This window comes from Salvia hispanica, chromosome 1 (assembly GCF_029641045.1).
Source record: "Salvia hispanica isolate PSC_SH4W2 chromosome 1, Shi_PSC_v1, whole genome shotgun sequence".
Classification (NCBI taxonomy): Eukaryota; Viridiplantae; Streptophyta; class Magnoliopsida; order Lamiales; family Lamiaceae; genus Salvia; species Salvia hispanica.
Window position 1 is genome coordinate 4,113,149 of NC_142692.1, and position 21,126 is coordinate 4,134,274.

The 21,126-nt window shown below is 33.7% G+C and overlaps 2 protein-coding genes across 2 annotated transcripts; both read left to right on the plus strand.

The window, feature by feature from the left end:
• Nucleotides 1-346: 346 nt before the first annotated feature.
• LOC125218749 (putative E3 ubiquitin-protein ligase LUL4) lies at nucleotides 347-4,574 on the plus strand. The gene is made up of 3 exons (XM_048120490.2): nucleotides 347-756; nucleotides 3,597-4,101; nucleotides 4,199-4,574. Exons 1-3 carry the CDS (start codon nucleotides 368-370, stop codon nucleotides 4,310-4,312), a joined length of 1,008 nt encoding a protein of 335 aa, XP_047976447.1. The 5' UTR covers nucleotides 347-367; the 3' UTR covers nucleotides 4,313-4,574.
• Nucleotides 4,575-14,019: 9,445 nt separating this feature from the next.
• Nucleotides 14,020-16,379, plus strand: LOC125222964 (uncharacterized). Its single transcript, XM_048125881.2, has 3 exons — nucleotides 14,020-14,342; nucleotides 14,438-14,513; nucleotides 14,590-16,379. The coding sequence occupies exons 1-3, from the start codon at nucleotides 14,313-14,315 to the stop codon at nucleotides 16,008-16,010; spliced, it is 1,527 nt and encodes a 508-aa protein (XP_047981838.1). The 5' UTR covers nucleotides 14,020-14,312; the 3' UTR covers nucleotides 16,011-16,379.
• The last annotated feature ends 4,747 nt before the right edge of the window (nucleotides 16,380-21,126 follow it).

Genomic DNA, 21,126 nt, shown 5'->3' on the forward strand with positions numbered 1-21,126 from the left:
CACCGGAATCGCACCTCAATTTTATTTAGACCCTCTCACATATCACCTTTATACTAATTACTTTTTTATTTACACTTAACTAATATACTTAATCACTCAACCACTTACCTACTAAGCTTCACTTTATTTCCTACCATGACCATTTCTCTTTGTTACATCATCGTAATCAACCCCAGTAATCATCACAATTAAAGCCTTAATCCACTTTTCCCACATAAAGAAAATTCACAGCAATAAAATTAAAAATTGACACCTGTAATATCGATTCCTTTTCCAATTGTAAAGACTCAATTTTTATGAGAGCAAAAACCATGAAATTTGACATTCAATTTGAAGGTCTCTCTCCGCTTTCCCCAAATCGAGAGAAATGGGCATTTCATTCAGCACCACCACCACCGCCACCGCCACCACCGCGCGGCGGAGAGCCCCCACCCACCCCTACCACCACCCCCACCCGGCCGACTACTACCCGGCTTACCCCCATGCTTACCCTGCCGCCTCTCCCCCAGTCTACTACCCCTACTACGAGTCCAACGGCTACGCCGTGTGCGACCACGCCGCCATGGGCCAGCCCTATTTCGGCCCCTTTGAGCTGCAGCCACCGCCGCTTGTTGCGGGGGAGCGCGAGGAGAAGCCCACCAAGGTTGTGAACAGCGATGTCAATGTGCATAAGGACACCTTGAGGCTGGAGAGTGATGAGCTCAACCCGGATCGCTCCTTGGTTTGTTTCGTGTTTGATGCTTTGCTTGATGGAAGGTGAGATTTTTGGTCTGTGTTTTTTCTGCAAAGTTTTGATTTTGCTTTTCTTGTTGTTTGATTGCTTGGTTTGTTAGGCCAAATTGATCTCGATATGGATTTCGAATGAGTTTTGCATGCCGAATTTCGATTAGGTTCTACAGTGGACTGAATTGCATAGCTCGATTTCTTAGGAGGGAATCAGGCATTTTGTTAAGCCAATTGAAAACTAGAAAGCTTGCTGTGTGATTAGTAATGTTGATGAATTTGCTTTTTTTTGTTACTTTCCATGTCAATGTTTTGATCCAGTAAAGTATGTTGTCGTAGGAGTGAAATCGAGTTTTTGGAATATAAGTGGTACCGTTTAACATGTAATTCGATTCTTCCAAGAAACTTGAAGGTTTATAATGAGGGACTCGGTGAGAGCTAGTATGTTAATGTATGTCAATGGCCATATTGTGATCTATCTGCTATCTGCTGCATTTGTCCTTGTTTCTGTTTTAATTGTTCCGAATCTTTTACGTTTGAGTTTTAACTACTTGAAAGTTCATATTTCTCACTTATGTGTAGCAGAGAGACCACGGTTCAACCCTACCTCCCCCGACTAACAAAAAAGAAGTTCAGTTTAGGCAATAAAGTCAAACAACAAAGTTAATTTTAGTTAACTGAAGGTTGCATCATAGACATTCTTATATGAAATAATTCACTTTTTGTAAACTTTTGCTGCGTGTGTAACTTTGATGTAGATTTCCCAGCTTTCTCTCTGTAGTCATGCTTTGTTTACATTGTGGTTGCATCCCTAGAGCTGTACAAATCCAATTTGTAAAGTTAGGTAGGATTGGCATGAGTGCCGGGATGCACTATAATGCTATGTAGCATGCTTCTTATTAAAAGCAGGCATTCACGGTTTCATATTAGACTTTGCAATATTTAGTTGTTGCGTTGAAGTTCTTGTGTGCTTTTATGCCTATGCACATAGTGCGAAAAATAGAATTAGAAGAGTGGGGGGACTGATTGGATTGATGATCTCATTTCATTGTGGTGGCTTTTCAACTGGAACAGTAGTTGTTGTGGCTGTTACTTGGTTTCAGGTCGAATTCTGTAAATCTGACCTGTTATAAAATACTTTCAAGAACATGCTAGTAATTTATATGAATACTGTGTGACTGTGCAATGCATTTGTTTTTCATCTCAAATGTTTTCGACTGATTCTGAATCCCTTTATAAAGAACCCAGCCACCTCATTTAAACACTATTTGGTCACATCTCTATTCATAAATAAAGTATCACTATCCAATGTTTTGAATGTTGAACTCTGTGTGAAACATGTTGATAAATTTGCTCTGAAAATTAATGAAATTATAAAAAGAGAATTTTTGTCATCCATGGATACCCAAGCCTTAGGTAATATATAGTAGTACTACCTGATTATGATCATTGATTGCGAAAATTTGGACGATCCAGACATGTGTATTATTCTAAATGTGTTCTGACTGTTTTGCAATTTTTTGTATTGAACTTTAGCGTAAAATATGGTTATACTCCGACTCCACGATGAAAACCCAGTCAAAGTAAAAGAGAGAACAGACCCAAAAAATATTACTCATTTGTTTAACTTACACACGCATTTTGTGCTTAACATCATGCCTTTTTCTGTTTTAAAGTATGCATTTGTGTACTTCTGTGTAGAGATAAGTTCCAGGAAATTGTAAAAAGTTTGAATTTACTTTATGCATATTTTTGTTTAACATTATGCATATTTGTGTTTAACAATATGTATACAGTTTTGTGTAAGCGTAATATTTTGCTAGTATCTGACGTTAAAAATCTGTGTATTGTTTAAATAACAAAATCCCAGCCATTTGATAAACAAGATCAATGGAGGCTTGGGTACTATATGATCATTCTGTCTCTCCATCCTAAGAGGGGAAAGTTTCTATTTGATCTTCTCTCTATAGAGATAGGAACTAGCAATTAGTGTGTGCATGTGTGTGTTGGCATAGTAGCAGAGTGGTTAATGCCCGAGGCCAAAGGTCACATGATCGAGTCCACTGTGACATGGCCTTTACAAATTTCTGTTTATTTATCCATTCAAAAAGAGGAGCGAGCATTTAGTTTGAACCATTGATATTTGATTATTTGTATATCGTTAAATGTAATAGTATAAAATCACTTTGTTTTATTAATAAAGAAGCATCACCATGAAGAAGCACTGTTATATATTTCATGTTTCCTAGTTCCTAGTAGGATAAGTTTCAACATTATCTCATCCCTGTATTTATATATGTAATTACACATGTGCACCCTGTGCATATATGTATATCAGTATATGTATGTAAATTAACATGTATACACTTGAATCTGTAGATGAGTTTACATTTTGTCTGCATATATTCATAAATACCACACACCATCACTCAACAATAATTTTACAAGAAATTACTCATATCCCTGCATACTCTCATCCTATATTCATTCAGCATATCTCTCATCACTATTCTTTTATAATAAAAGAAATGGAAGTTGGTTCTTCAATTGCCCGTGCATTTCAATAATTTACCTTTAGTTGTTTACTTGTCCCTGAAGACATACTATAAAGAATCATGAACTTCCTTTTTTTGCTTGCCTTTCACTTCTTGGTGAACCTTTGAAAAAGTTAATTGTCTCTTTGATTGCGCCATCCCGGTGCGGACATTTTATAGTGGCTTCTTTCTGGTATGTTATGTGCTCTCAGAATATTTATCAGACTTAAAAGACTAAAGGGTATTAGTTTGGTGCATATATATATAACTAGTGCATCCTAATGAGCCTATCTTCTTTCATTTTGAGAGCTTTTCTAATCGTCATGATTTCTATAACAGCATCACGATATATTACTTCGCCAAAGAAGAAGCCAACCGCAGAGTTGTCCCCTTATTTCCAGATGCATATGTTCCCATCAAAATTCCTTTCAGGAAAGGACTTCACCAGGAATTTCGTCAGCCTTCAGGAACTGGCATCGACTTACATTATTTTGCAATGGATGATTTGTCACATCCGTCGTCCAGACATGATGTTTTTCCAATTGTAATATCGGCTGATACTTGTGTAACTCCTTACATAGTTGAGGATAGAAGCTACCATTATGCACATACGTCGCCTCAGATGCAGGTAACTCAGGTGGTTCTGCCCAAAAATAACGAGGGACAATTTTTTCCCAAAGCTGTCAGGCAGTTGCTCTGGACAGATGATGATTGCTATGAATTGAGAGAGATATATGGGCTAGGAAAATCTGGCCCAGGTTTCAGTGATAGTGGATCGGGAAAAGAATGTGTTGTCTGCATGACTGAACCGAAGGATATCGCATTGCTTCCTTGCAGACATATGGTGAGGACAAATTCTAAATTATTTGTTTTCAAGCTCAAATAATATCCCTATCAAACCTCGCCTCGATCATTTGAATTGATTTTTCTTTATATTCCAGTGTATGTGCAGCAACTGTGCGAAGGCACTGAGACTTCAGTCGAACAAATGCCCCATCTGCAGAGAAAACATTGAAGCAGTCATTGAAATCAGGATCGATAATTTGGATCACTGAGAGGCCGTAATTACAAGATAATGCGTTCCAACGACCAAGCCATTCTATGTTTGGTATATTTTAAGTTTTTGTGCAACTGTCAATATCCATCCATGGTCCATTTTTCTTCTCTGCACTCTTATCCAGGATTATTTATATTCTATACATATCGGAAATCTCTTCAACAGAGACGTGCTGTCTTGTTTGTTAAATATCAATATATGTACACTCAATAGTCATTCATATAGTTTGCCTTATACTACTTTTTTGTTATCTTCTTAAATATGATCCATTTTGCTTTCTGCCTTCGTAATTTTAAGTGCGTATAATGTTTTTTAGCTAGTTCTTTGAGTTCCACTCTTCTCTGTACTTGCCTGCTTAAGAAGGAAAGAAACAGAGGATTTAGGGAAATTTTTATGTGTGCAAGTGGGCATTAGATACCCGAATATATCTAGATGTAACCGTTGGATACTAGGGGCTGCGTCATGAGCCGTGCAGGAACATCCCATGATAACAACTTAACTGCCTTGCTACTCGTAGTCGGACAACAATAGCTGTCAATAATGCCGCAATCACTCACCCCTCCGAAACAGCCAGAAAAGGGTGTGTTGGAAAAGAGTGTTTTGCCATAGAAGTTAGCAACAGCAGATAGAAAACTGGCCTCTTTGCTGTTGGGGCTGAGACTTGTGTTTTTTTCTGAACACAAAATTACAAAATTTGTCTCAGACCATTGAGTATTATATATATGGTTTGTCATTACTTGCCAAGGTTTATCTCCTCCATTATTACTCCACATTGCTTCAATTCCTCTAGTTTCTTGGGTGTGTTTGCTTATGAGGTCTTTGTATGTCGCCTAAAGATGTCGGTCTATTTGAGCTAGGAGTTTATCGGGAAATTTCTCAGTTTTAGGCTGCATTGACATCACGCATTTTAGGCTAATTAACTCGATTTTGGACTACATTGACATCCCTTACTTAGCACCAGACACATAGTTGGATTACTCTATCTCTATGGTAAAGAAATCTAGAGTGAAGGGTGAAAATTGATTCTTATTACTATAAGATGGTGATGGATACATGTATCTACAAAATGAGTAGACAATAAAATCTTGAAATGATGCATAAAAGTTGGCATATAGCAAAATATTATTGACAAGTGACATGTATATGATGTGAGATGAAATGTGTCATTCTCAAAAAGGGTCCATCCCACTTAGGCTGTCTATATGCAAATTTCCAATTTGTCCTTGCAGATTCCTTTTCCTGCACACCCACATTTTACCTTCAACTCTTTCATTTTCTAGTGTTTTTATGCAATTATGATTTTAGTTTTAGTTTATAAATATGTGATTTTTATTTGTTATGCGGTTGGATTTTACTTGCTTTTTAGGGTTTATTACCTTCTTTTGCTTTTATTATAGTAGTATTCACTTATGATATTCACTAGAGAATCAACAAAATTTCGCCCGTAATCCATGGATTATACGCTTTCATACATGAATAACCTTTCGGGCATGTGCATTTCACATAAATGGCAACCTATGCTATAAAAAAATACTCACTCCCGTCCGTAATTGTTTCATTTGAGATTGACACGAATTTTAAGAAATGCAAAATAGTATAAGAGAAAAATATTAGAGAAATATAAGTTCTATTTCTTCATAATAGTTGCACCCGAGGGAGCATTTAAGATTGAATCACAAATGTAGTTTCGTTGTTTCACCTTAAATTAAACCTAGTACACTATGATTTGTTTAATTATTTATGTCGGTGAAGTCGTTTGTATGAAGACAAGGGGTTAAAATAACATGAAAAATATTAAGACTTGGGAGATAAGATATTTCTTGGTCCAAACACATCCGTACGCCCGTGGATATCATAATTATGTTTCCCATGACTCTTGCTCATTTTACTATGCACACTAACAATTTTTTTCCTAAATATTCCTTTTGGATTCACACATATTATAATTAAATGTGGCATGTTCTCATAGAAAAACGATAAAACGAAATTATGAGTAAACAAATAATCCTTGAAGATTGAAAATTAAGACTATTTTATGCCATTCTAATCAAATCAATAATAATTGTCACGTGTTTTCGCAATCAAATTAAGCTGGCTATAAGTCGTAAGAATTAGGAGTATTTCTTCATATTCACATTAATATATATGATTTCGTATTGGAAAAATTAATACTAGTACGTATTTATAATTAATACTAGTAATTAGCATTTTGTATTATTTGTTACTATATATGTTTGTAAAATTTAACAATGTAAAAGTTCTTTCTTATAAGATAAAGACTCCTTTGAGTGCATCCTTATGGTGCTCGCGGGCCAGGCAGGCCCAACCGAGCCCGACACGGCCCAAACCTGACCGAAGCTAACACGAGTTTGACCTAACTGTCACATTAGCCATCTTATAAAGTAACACTTGCAATGAGTAAATGTAACTGTTGTGTAAGACGATATTTTTGTGAATAAAAGTGATTGTTCTTACACTTAAAAGCGACTATTTTTGTACAAAAACTGATATGATTAGGTTATGCCAGACTCGTATCCAGTCCGGGTTCATCGTGTACATAGTGCATGAGCTTTCACAGGAGCGCGCTCTTATCATAAAAGTCAATATCAGCATATTTGAAAGATTTATTATTAGATAATATCAAATACACTATAAAAAAATCGTGTTTTGCGAACACCAAAATGCTCAGTTGACAACCGAATGCACTTAAAAAATTATATTAGTGAACTATAAAAAAAACGCTAGTTTGCAAGCACAAATTTGCAAGCACATCATGTGCTTGCAAAATCTGGTAGAATTTCGACCAAATCAGCGACCAAAATGCAAAACAGATGGTTGCAAAATAGACGTTGTGGATGAGGCTTTGTGCTCGCAAATTTGGCGAGATACTTATGCTCATCATTTTGATTACTATAATTTAAAGTAGAAGAAAACTTGCGCATAATAATTCAAATATTTTATTTTTTTTCATGATTAAATTACTTACAAATATATTACTGTATTTACAATATATACAATCTTAAATACTATAATTCTAAATAATTTACTAAAATTATTTTTAAAATGTATTAATATTATGAAATATTCGTACAATTACATAATATACAAAAAAATGTTCATGTGGTTATAGATTTACTAATATGATCCTCGTCGGTTGATTGATGAACAACGAGGATTATGCAAAGAATGTGGTGGAAGAGATGGTAACATATAATATGCATGAAGCCACAAACAAGATGGATAGATCATTTGATAAGTCATAGATGGAATGATTTCTATCACAAACGTATGTGAAAGTTCATTTGATAAGTCTAACAAAATACTAAAACATAAAACAATAAAGAAATAAAATGATACATTAATTGATAGAAGGAAATAATATTTGAATTATTTAATAAAATTTTCAAATAGTACTTATTTTTCTGAGTAGGAAAGCAAATAGTAAATGTTAAAATAACTTGAGGAGCCTTCCAAGAAGTCAATTTTCATTTTCTATGTTAGTCCTAATTTCTTTGGGCTCCAATTTTGGCCAAACAAATCATATTTTTTAAAAAAAATTTGTCCACTTGCATATAATTAAATTATTGCAACTTTAACTACTCAAACCACCATCTCCAATAATCCTCTTGAGTAATTTTTTAGCCCAAACTTCATGCATAAATCGTGTTATTCATCTTTGAAGTTTTTAGCTCATCTCTTGTGATCAGTCCAATACGCATTTCATTTGGTTTGGGCATGTCGATCCTCAGGTTGTATCAATAACTACGAAAAAAAGCTGTCGATTGAGCTTGTATGGGTTGTTTTTTGAGCCCGTTGAGAATCCATCTTTTTAGTTCGGGATGACATCTAAGATTTCATTGCGGTTTTTGGGCTTCCAGCTCGCCGTATAGATGTTCATTACCAAAGTGCCCTAAATCTTATGATTTGTACTTATTATACATTTACTTGGTCCCATTTCATTAAAAATAGTGGTGATTCTAAGTTAAACTCAGGTTTGTACCTTATTGTAAACTAACCTACTTTTAATTAACTTCAATAATGCCACGACTTATCGATTTGAAGTAAATTCATCCCTTCAATTTGTTATATAGTTTCTAGTTGAGATTTAGACATTTAGTGTAAACATATAAATAACTAGGGACTTTTAAATCGATGGTTGAGTAAATTGAATCGAGACTACCATACCACTCTCTTGTTTTAATCAAAATATATTTCAAATAAAATTAACTGGTTTGATTTACTAATACGTTTCAAACCACTCTAGTCATTCCGAGCTATAACAATTTTAATTAGATTTTTCTAGAGTAAGCTCTAAATCAATCTGAATTTTTATTTTTTGAATGAGTTATGATTATGGCATATATTTACAATAAAAATCTTATTCAGCTAAATTAAACCCATATCACCTAAATGACCAATTAAACTTTTAAACTTTTTAAAAGCACCTACTAACCATATTAATAATAACAAACAACCCCTCTCCCCCCACTCCCAAAAGAAGAAAAAAAAAAATTATTAATTAAAGCCCCTTTATTTTTAATATGGGATAAGAAAAAGGCAAAACCAGTATCTGAGGGTGTGAGATGCAATCTTTTGAGTAAATAGTAAGCAAAAGTAGAATTTTGAAAGAAAATAATTATGAAAGCATCATTTTAGCAAAATCTTTTGAAAAATAAACCATTTCCGAAAGTAGAAGTGCATTATTATAGGAGTAAAAAGTTATTTTTGAGTTTTTTTTTTTTCCAACCATTTATGCATTTCTTTAATTGCTCAAAACTCACACGATTCCCCACCTCTCAAAGGGTACACTATTTTAATATAAGAATACAAACCCTTTTAACATGAATTAGGCTTTCAAAAATCACAACTACCTACATAATGCCTAAATTAATCTATTTCCAAAAGAGTTGATCATTATTTAATGAAAAAATCTAATCCATTGCACAATTTTAACACGATTTGTTATATACCCTAAAATCGATTTTAAAATGTTATAGTATTAATTTATACTATAATTATCTTTCAATTTGTTGCTGAATTATAAAAAATAATTAGGGATTTAATTGTTCTACAAAATGAAAGGTGGTGAATCTATTACAATATTTTAAATATTGTATATTATAATATTAAAATATAAAATGGGTTCGTGCATTTAATTTATACGGGTATGAAAACGTGTTGGGGATAATAAGCTAATTAATTGCAGATAAAGTCAAGTTTAATGAGAAAATATCTAGTCAAGGTAGAGTGTCTTAATGGTGAACTATGACTATTGAAATTCAAAATTTTAATTACTGATATGCATATGATTTCGTTAGCTTTTTATATATCAATACTCTATACACAAGATTTTATTTTGAAAATTAGAACAGCAAATTCCTCAACCATTTATTGTAAGAAGTTTCTTCTCTATTTAATAGTTCGAAAACTCGAGTCATCACCAAATAAATAATAAATCATTATTAATTATCTTTTAAAAATTTCTCACCTATTATATTTTCTTTTTAGTGTAAAATGCTCAAACTCGTGAGTAGGGCCTACCATGAGTGCAGATAATTCAAACAATTCAAAATCAACACAATATACCAAAACAGCATAACATAAAGTAATAAAATACAAAAATTAACTAACTTAGAGAAAAAGCACACAGCCTTATTAAGTCATTCCTATCTCCTTCAACAAATTAATGAATCAATCTCATAATAAAGAGCATACCCAAACAAAACAGCTCACACCCATTAATGATTTGTAAATCACAAAAAGTAATTTAAAAAAAGGAATAATGTGACTACCAATAGTTAAATAAATCATAGTTTAAACTATGTCAATTTTCAAACATTTAAATACAACCTATGCCACTAAAACTCTGGTAAAAACTAAGGATCTTAAAATGAAGATGATTTAGCCAATTTATCAGAGTGACGTTTAAAATAGGTGTTACATCATTGAACCAAAAGTCAAAATTAAAAATATTTTGGTTTATCTTTTATTATTGTCACACTATTGACGTTTGGGATGAGATGAGTTGGAACACGGTTTGTGAATATTTAGAAATACAAAATCTAGGTAAATTATTTGGTTTTATTTTGGAAGATTGTAGGTATAATAACATGCAAAAAGAGGCAATCTTAAATGCCATTTTCCATTTTGCATAAGAGGTAAATAAACTTTTCAGGATAAACAGGAAAGCTGTTCAATTCAGTCAAAAGAGGGTCACTCAAATTATGCATTTTACTCGAGTGCATCAATTTTCAAATTTGGCAAAACCATAAAAGCAATTTTTTGAAATGTCAAATTGAATGTCCAAATTTTATCTGAGAAAATGTGTGCACAATATCTAGTTCGGTGCACCAATTATTACAATATACTATGTGTATCAACTATAGAATATATATTAATATAATTATGCCATAATTATTTTTGAAATTGAAAATAACCTCACAGCCATAAATACTAATGATGTAATTAGCAAATTGGTAAAAGGAATTAAAGTTATATAGGCATTTATATTAATTTCAAGAAACTAGTATATAGGTACAAGGAAAAAAAGAATAAATTTGCACACGAAGCTAAGAATATTATGCTTTTATGAAGTGAAGTAGGATCCTAGGCAGATTTTAGAATAATTATTTGGAGTTACATATATTTACACTGTCCACGTTAATTTTTAGTCATCATAGTTGTGTCCCACATGAAATAAATTGGGTTGCAAGCAAACATGGCCTATAAATCAGTCAATGAACTTTTGAATTTCATCGTAGTAATTCGTAGTCCCTGCTTTTATATGCATTTTAAAAAATCATATACTCCATTTCTACATAATTATCTTTAACTTATTTAAAAAGTCAAATTACTAAACAGTTATACCGCATTCATTGTATTCTTATCTCAGTCGTCCTAGACCTATGTGCCACACCAACAATTATCTCTACTTTGTCATTTTCTTCCAAACAATTATCTTTACTTCGTCATTTTCTCTCTAAAAATTATCTTTACTTTGTCATTTTTGTGCCGCACCACCAATTATCTTTACTTCGTCATTTTCTCCACAATAATGTTATCCCACAATGAATATTAGTGTTTTCAACGTATCTATTCGATAGAGTAACTGATATATTTTGTGCAGTCAAGTGATAAATTCACAAGTTTTCATTTTAAAATAGTTCTCAAATGAGCCAATTCCTTTATAAAAATGAAGAATAATGTACATTATCAAATTTGAAAAAATTACCTAAATTACTTGTAATCAATTTATGATGAATTACTTTGATACATACTCCGTACTAATTACTTTGGAAATGTTATTTTTTCTTTGCTTTTTAGTCTTCAACGAGGAGCACACCATTTCAAAGTAAGACTAAAGATTTTATGTATAGTAAAATAATTATGCCAATTGCATTTGACGAATAGTTGTATTAAAGTAGTACTACTATACTAAATCAAAACTACCTACGAATATAGATGGTAGTACAAACTATAGTATTTCATGTGTATGTATATCCTATGTAGACAGTTTCCAGAAAAACTTTTTCCTAAAAGTTAAATATCGTTTTATAATACTTAAGAATTGAGTCACCCATCTTATGAAAAGATGTCTAGGGATATACTTGCACTTATCTACACATCTCCTTTTTAAAAAGTCAAATTATACAATGAGGTAAAACATAGGAGCGTATTTTAAATACTCGGTATATATCATTATATCTCATGACTTATTAGCCAATCACTACAATTTAACAAGGGTTAAATTATTTCACGAAATTATTAAACATATTGGAAAATCTAGTTTTAGACCGACTTAATTTTTTTATAGGTAAATAAATGGGTTTTTAAAGACCGTGCCATGGTGCACTCAACTTAATTAATTAGTTTGTGCAAGGTGCGCGCAAATAATTACTCGACTTAATTCATCAGTATGTGCAAGGTGCGCGCAAATAACTATTCAACTTAATTAATCAGTTTGTACAAAGTACGCGCAAATAACTACATTCCATATAAATCGATCCATAATGAAATGCTTATATATTTCTAAAGGTCAATTTTCATAATGGTCAATATAAATCGGTCTCTGTTTATTCAACTTTATAGTAAGAATTAGTCTTGTCGTTGGTTCTGGATCAAGGGAAAATGGAATAATAATTGGATTGGTAGCCTTATTCGTAGTTTCATTTTAAAATTGAAAACTGGCAATTTTGGTTATAGTTCACAATTAATAGTTTTCGCCATTTTTTCTCAGTTTTTCGATGTTTTTTTTTGATCTTGAGCCAAAACAACCGATCATTTCGGTGGTGGCTTTTCTGAATTGTAAAGATCGCCGATAGGAATTCTAGCACCAAAGAGTTAGGTATGACTTTGTGGAATATGAAATCAGGTACGGGTTTTACAAGGTCATCGAATTGTGTTGTAATTATGGAGTTGAAGGCAAGAATAGAGTTGCGACGATTGCCAGCATGAATTCCGGCATCAAAGAGTTAGGTATGACTCTCTTTGCAGAAGACAAAATAAGGGTTTTCAAGGTCAATGAATTGCGCCGCAATTATAGAGTATAAGACAATAATAAAATCGCAACGATCGCTGACTGGAATTCAGGCACCAGAGAGTTAGGTAAGACTTTGCGGAAGACAAAATAGGGTATGGGTTTTTCAAGGTCAGCGAATTGCAGTACATGCTAGATTGAAACAGTTCTTTAGTATTTAACGCTAACCGACAGGAATTCAAGGTCGACGAACTGCAGTAAATGCGGAAGACGAATTGCAGTAAATGCGACGATCACCGACAGGAATTCAAGGTTTGGGATATTCTTGAGACACTTCTTCTAGAGCTTTGTCGGATATTGATCTAAGATTGACACATCGGCTACTTTTTACCAATTACCCTCATGAAGAGGCATTTGTCTTTAAATGCTAAAACGACAAAATAAGATCGAATATTTACCTTATATTTTGTAATCCGATAGTCGATCAAGAAAAGTGCCCGTAAAACTTTTATTACCTAATAATTTGCCTATAAAATTTCTATTACCTAATAATTTTCAGTTTCTATTTCAATGCAGGAAATATTTCTCTGATTATAAGCTATATGATGACACAATCATTCCAGATCTGCAAATTCCATGAATGTTCATCACCCATTTAAGTTCAATTATAGTATAATTGATCTCTTCTTTAAACAAAATACTAAATAAATACAAAATCTTAAAATGAAGCAGTTTCTTAGATTTTAACTAGAAATTCATGAAATTGACTTTAAACTATATGTAATTGTGACTTGAGATATTGTAGATTAAAAGTCAATTTCACAAACTCCCCAATAGTTGCTATCTCAATTCTAAGAATTTACATTATTTTCTTCAACCAAAAGCAATATTTTTTTCAAATATTTAATTCAAAGATAAATTCCATGAATTTTCTTTCAATTCTCCATCTAATTTCTTAGTAAATGATTTTTCAAAAATTACAAAAGAAAAAATAAGAATGACCTAGTTTCAGATGTAGGCTGTAATTTTTTCTAAAACAAGGTATCAATAAACGAGTGAAATTTATTATACCAACCAGTTTTTAGAGTGGGAATCTCACTATATACCCAGGTAATAAATGTATTTTATTTTATTAAATTTTTTCCAGCTAACCACGGTTATTTATTGGTAAATCAGAGTCAAGCCAAGCCAAGAATGAGAAACCCTATAAAGCCAAGCTCCCCCACAAAATTGATATACTACTCCTAATACTATTATATGCTTGTATTCAAATCATCTTTGATAAACTGTGTATCAATGGCGATTGAATAAAGAATAGGCATAAATAAAGCCCCGAAACCAAGGGAGTGAGAGTGTGACACCCTTTCTTCTGCGCCACTCTGCACTTTGTTTTGCTTTCTCTCTCTCACAGACAACACACATTGGTCACTCCCTCTCTCTAATAGTCCAACTCTGAAATAGAGGAAACCAGACAAGAGTTTTCAACTTTAATTTCATCTCTCTATTTCTATTTCATTTCAACATGAGTAAAGAAGAGTTCTTGAAGATCCAGGTAGCTTCTTCAATTTCAAGATTCAATTTTTATTCAGTTTCTTGCTTTTGTTTGGCTCTTTTGAGTAATAAAGTTTGGATCTTTACTTCTCACAGACTTGTGTGCTCAAAGTCAATATTCACTGTGATGGGTGTAAGCACAAAGTGAAGAAAATCCTGCAGAAAATCGATGGTATTTCTTGATTTGTTTATTTAATTGAATGAAAGATTGAATTTTGATAGGAGATTCTGATTCCCTTTTTGATTAGGCGTTTACACGACCAACATAGATTCCGAGCAGGGGAAAGTTACCGTTTCCGGCAATGTCGACGCCGCCACTCTCATCAAGAAGCTTACCAAAAATGGAAAGCATGCCGAAATCTGGGGCGCCCCCAAGCCCAACGCCAACAACAACAACAACAACAATCAGGCCAAGAATGACAATGCGAAGGCTGCTGCTAAGAAGGGTCAGCCGCCGGCGCCGCAGAAGGGTGGTGGCGGTGGAGGTGGAGGGAACAATCAGGTGAAGGGAGGCGGCGGGATGCCGCAGGGGATGACGCCGCAGATGCTGCAGCAGCTGCAGCAGATGAAGGCGTTGCAAGATCTGAAGACGGGGCCGCAGTTTATGAAGGATGTGAAGGCGGCGGCGGTGGGCGGCGGGCCGAATCAGAAGGGGGTGAAGCTGCTGCCGGAGGAGGGGTTTAGTGATGGTGAGTTTGATGACGATGATTATGATGATGAGGATGATGATTATGATGAGGAGGATGATGATGAGGAGTTTGAGGATGATCTGGATGATGGGCCTCCGCCGCCGGCGAAGATGAAGCAGCCGCCGCCGCCGCCGGCGATGAATCATGGGCAGCAGATGATGATGCCCAACATGATGACTCCGCAGCAGCAGATGATTATGATGAAGGCCGCCGCGGCTGCCGCCAATGCCAAGAAGGAAGGCGGCGGAGGAGGAGGAAGCGGTGGCGGCGGTGCTGGTGGCGGTGGTGGGAATATCCCAATGCAAATGTTGAATCTTGGTGGTGGTGGTGGAGGAGGGAAGAAAGGTGGTGGTGGGAATGGAAATGGTGGGAATCAAGGTCAAGGTGGTGGTGGTGGAGGGAAGGGTGGGAAAAACGGTGGCGGGCAGCCGCAAATGGGGGGCGGGAACAAGAATGGTGGCGGCGGAGGTGGTGGTGGGGCTGGAAATGTCAACAATTTCATGGCAAATGGGGCCAAGAAAGGGGGTGGAATGAATGATGGGGGTCATGGCATGCCACCATCAAACATGATGATGTCCATGAATGGTGCTGCTGCTAATGTGGGCCATATGCCCAAATTGCCCCCCATGGGGAACCAAGCCGGCTTTTCGGGCCTCCCGCCAATGAACGGCGGCCCTGGTGCTCCTCCCGGCTACTTTCCGGGCGGAGGGCCCGGGCCGGATCAAATGGCGGGAAACCCCTACTATCAGCAGCAGCAACAGCAACAACAACAGCAACAACAGATGGCGACAATGATGATGAACCAACAACGCGCCGCGGGGAATGAGAGGTTTCAGCCAATGATGTACGCGCGCCCGCCTCCCGCGGTCAACTACATGCCACCGTACCCATCGTACCCTTACCCACCGCCTCCTGGCGAGCGGGCTGATCAGTACTCGATGTTCAGCGATGAGAACACCAATAGCTGCGCGATCATGTGAGCCGGCTCGGCTCCGGCTCAAAATGGCCGGAGTCCGGTGTGCCGGTGAGGTTTGATTTCATAGGCATGGATGAATGATGGTGGTGGTGGTGGTGGTGGTGACATGATATGCCATGCCATAGTATACCTTCAAATGGTTTTTTATATTTTTACTTTCATTTTAATTTATATTTCCCCCCTTATGAATCCCTAATTTTAGATTAGTGTTTCATGATAGGAAGTTTATGTCATAGAAAATAATATTATAATATTAAAAAAGCCCTTAGACATTGAGTTGTATGGCCGTTTTGATGATGGAGATGTTTATAGCATGTTTATATCTTCAGAAACTGAAATAAAATCATAGAGAAATTAATGGGGTTTTAATTAATTCTCTCTCTTAATTCCTTTTACTTTCTCATAATAGTATAATATTATTATGAATCTAGAGAAACAAAGAGTGTTAGAGAGGCAAGAGTGACTACTTTAAGACTTTAGATGTATCATAATTATGATAAGAAATCATGCTACATACTAAAAAGTTTCAGTTGCGTCTTGTTAATTATAAAAATGTATTTATGAAAATGTTGCATAGAGTAATAATTTACTCACTCTACGCAGAATCTATAAAACTAGGTGGGATAGCACTAGATCATTTAATCATAAAAATGGAATATTTCTTGAATTCTACACATGTGAATTAATTTTGGGATGTTTGAATTGAAGTTTGAGGGAATTTTCTTCATTACTAGTATTTTTTTTCTTAATAAGTGAGAAAGATGTGTACATGACTAGTTACTAGTTATTTGTTTTGAAGCAGATAGAGTGTATAGTGGTGGCCATTGAAATTATTGAATTGCCTTCCACTAAAAGAGTATGTGGAGAGTGATTGGAAATTATGGAGAGGGGGTAGGGTACAAATTTCTTAACATATTTGGGGTCCATTAATTGATGAAGAGTACCCACCATCCTTCCCCATTTACCTAATAGTTTAATGTATCTATATATTCATTATAGAGTTAAGTTTGAGTATTATTGGTTTTGGTGTAAAGCCAAATCTATGCATGTGAATATGTACTCCTTTGAAATACACCTTAGTCCACTACCTTATTCATTTCACAACTAATAGTATCAGTTTTTATTTTAATCCAATCTCCTAAAATTAATTCGACAATTCAGTTCATAACTAATAATCATGTTTCTCTGTCGCTTTTCTCCTATTTGTTCAATTATAATTCAAAATACTTCAAATTCAATCACTTTTTTACTCATTTTTATTATTAAAATTCGTATCGTTCCCTGTCAAAACAATTGATAGAGAAATGGGGGAGGATCATATTGCACATTAATATTAGAAAAATTATACATCCTTTCGTTCAACAGTATTTCCATCATAATCTTTTGATACTTCGGAATCGTTCGGCTGTCATCTTTATTTATTCTTAGTTCGGCCCGTGAAAATATATATTGGTTCGTTTCTACGGTGCCAAGATTAACATTGTATCTCATGGTCAATTGACCATACATTACACTTCATCTCCGATACTAATTTGATCATAGATAAATATGATTTTAATGTATTTTTATCTATTATTATCTTATGTAATAATGAGTTAATGGCGAATTCTATATTCGGAAAACTTTTTTTTTATGTTTGAGAAACGTGGTCAAATATTCATGTAGAGTTAAAGAATACTACTACTAAAATGTGTTATACGTGAATTTTGGATTTGGACTTCGCGTATTCTTTGGTTGACTCGTCGACTTTAATAGTACAATTTTTAACTCTAGGATGATTTTGAAAAAAATGGCAAAAATATCAAGACATATTTAATGTATGATATTGTCTAACCTCAGAAGCGGAGCCTCCACTCGATCTAATTTAAATTAATTCATGCTAGTATTTAAAAAAAAAAAAACTACATAAAAGAATCGTAAATTATCTCTCTCTCACTTCTTCAATTCATAATAAAAAAAAATGCTTATAATAATACACGAATTTTAATTTAATATCGTTTTACGTTTTTTTTTACTATTTTACTAAAATGACCACAAACTTTGGACCTTTTTACAAATTTAGTCACATCCAATATAGTCTATTTGAAATAAGTACTATCTTTAATATGAATTCGGTTATTCAAATTCTTTGAATTTAATCTGTGCATCAATGCATGTGAAAATTTACTTGATTACAAATACAAAAAAATTTTGGGCAACTTATTAGAAGAAAGGAGGGGGTTACTATTTTTATCAAAGAAAACTACATAAGTGCTACGACATTCAAATATTATTATATTTATTTTATGGGGTTGGAAACGCTAATATTAAAACAACCTAAAACATTCAAAAATAGGTCACTGAGCCCCCCCAAATACATGTATTATTGGAAATTTAGTGCATTCTTTTTTAGTGAAATGGAAATGGACGTCGTATATATATGTAGCATGTGAATTAGTTATAGGAAATGGGACCATTTATGTCGTATAAACCTATCTTACACATGCTCCCATAAATGTTAGGATGCTATAATTTCGATGGATCCTATGTGTTTAAATTTAGGTGGGTGAAATGTTTGTTAATTGAATGTCATGCAATGTTTGCTTTATTATTAGTTATTACTACCATGTCAAATTATTTCGATTGTTCTCCATTTATGTCAAAGTCTTCAACTTCTAGTTATGGTTGTCTAAATAGACATACAATCATCACAATCTATTCGCTCATTTAAACATAAAATATGTAAATAACACGATAAAAACAAACGTGGTATGTAAAACTTAATTTGGACAAATTTATCATTTATGATCCCGTTCTCTTATAAGTGTATGTACAGTTGCGGATGCTCTTATACTATCCAAGACAAAAGTACTAATATATTTTTATAATCCATTCCTAATTAAATGCTCAATTTTTAGGGCGTAGGTGTCAATAATATATATGCACTTTTTATCCATATATTGTATTTATTGTCTCGCTCCATCAGTAATTAGATATATTTACTATTTTAGCCCAAGAACGTTCGCATCCACGCGTTAATTGATCAAAACATTACTAGTATTTCGTGAATTATTTGTTCATGCTTTCTTCGTCGCTAGAAGACAATCTCTTTTTGTCGTTTTAGTAATAATCATTTTATTTTCATTATTAAAATTACCTCACAATAAATTGTACTCGATATATCACTTCATGGAGTGTCATTTTTACCGTGTGAATCACCACTTTAATTCATTTGCAATACATTTTTTACTTATTGTGAACATTATCCCTAATGCAGGACTCTTTCTTCACTAATATTTAATATACAAACAATTTTTATGAAAATTTGATCATACCACATCAGATCTATTACAAGGATTGGATTGTTAAAATTGTGGTGAACAGGGGGAGGTGCAACCGTGCAAGGCTAGGTGTGGATGCGGTCCGGTCCGATCACGACAGCGGCTAAATTGCATGGTGATGTGGAATCTTTTTTTTTTCTTTCTATAATTTACAAATTATGTATTTAAATTTATTTATTTATTCTTCTGTAAATACCCATCAAATAACATCAAACCAATCACAGTTTATCTTCATTTCTAAGACATAATGGTAGAGAAGCTTAAACTATGTGACTACTGATATTTAGTTGGAGTAGTATAATTTCAGAAATAATATGTAGTAATGCTTATTTATTTTGTATTTTATACTGTACATAACTAAAATTAAACCTTATATGTAATTGGAGAGTAAGTATAAAGTAAAAAAAAAAATTAAGTCGTGGTATGATTTTGGATATGAAATGAGGTGTGCTTTTTAATTGTTGTGCTAATGTATTAATTACTCCATGATTAATTTGTGATTTGAATGGAATGTAGATGTGCGAACTGAAAGTTGAATAGTATGATCTGAAATTTCAAATTAGATTGGACTGTCAATTACTACATTATACAGTTGAAGAATGTAGGTGAATATATATGATTAGCGTTTTGTTTTTATAAGAACCATAATCCAATAATTTGACAAAGACAATCTAACAGCTTATAGTAAATGTGACTATTTATTAAAATATTAACGGCCTTGATATACATTTTATTCGGGTACCAAATTGTCCTGACCAGTCTTTTCAATTGAAATAGCATCATAAAGAGTGTTCCAGTGTGGAGACCCCCACCCTTTCATTTGTACACTGTCCCTATCTATTGACCTCATTTGTCAGATTAAATGAGAGAATACTACATCCCTTGGGGCCCACCCAATGGGCTTCTCTCACATTTATAGAAAAAATATGGAGCATATCATGAATTTCAATGTACTACTCTAGTATTAATAAAAAGAATTTAAATAATCCATGTACTAATATTTAAATTATATTAAATGAATTTACATTACTCAACAATTACTTTGATATGTGCAAGATGATTGATTGTATGATGATAATTGATAAATAATGATGAATGTAACAAACTAATACTGTGATCTTTGACTCTCAAGTCTCAGTTATGAAGAGTTTTAGACTGTAGAATGTGACTGTGGTGTGATTCTTGTTGTATGATTATTCCTTCAAAACATGCTTCCCTTGATTTCTGGCATGATTTTGATTTAGAAATCCTAAGCAGGAAGTAGCATTTTTGCTATTGCTATTCATGTCAGTGATAATCATTTATCACAATCTTATTCAATTATTTGTAGTTAAATAGTAGTATTCATTTACATTGCCCATCTATCTTGAATTTATATGATTTCTATCAGCGACCTCTCTAATCTAATACAGTAAAATAAACTATATTTTTTAAAATATAATAAAAATTGCATAAATTATTTATATTTTAAATTTGCAAAATAAAAATAACACAAAACTTACGTACATATGATTTTTGTTTTTTCTTTGCGAAGGATTTTGTTAATTATTTTTGGTAATATTCACTCCTTCCTGCTTGAAGTGCCACATTTTTTTTAATTGTCTTACTCATATTATTGAAATTCTAATTATGAAAATTCTTTTCTCTAATTTATTTGTTCTCTATTTAATTAATACAGACGTCCTACCTCCGTTTCAACTAAGTAAAGTCATATTCCTTTGGGGATGTCCCAACTAAGTTGAATCATTTACTTTTTTTGATAAAAAATAAAACATTCAGTCAATCTTACTTTACTCTCTT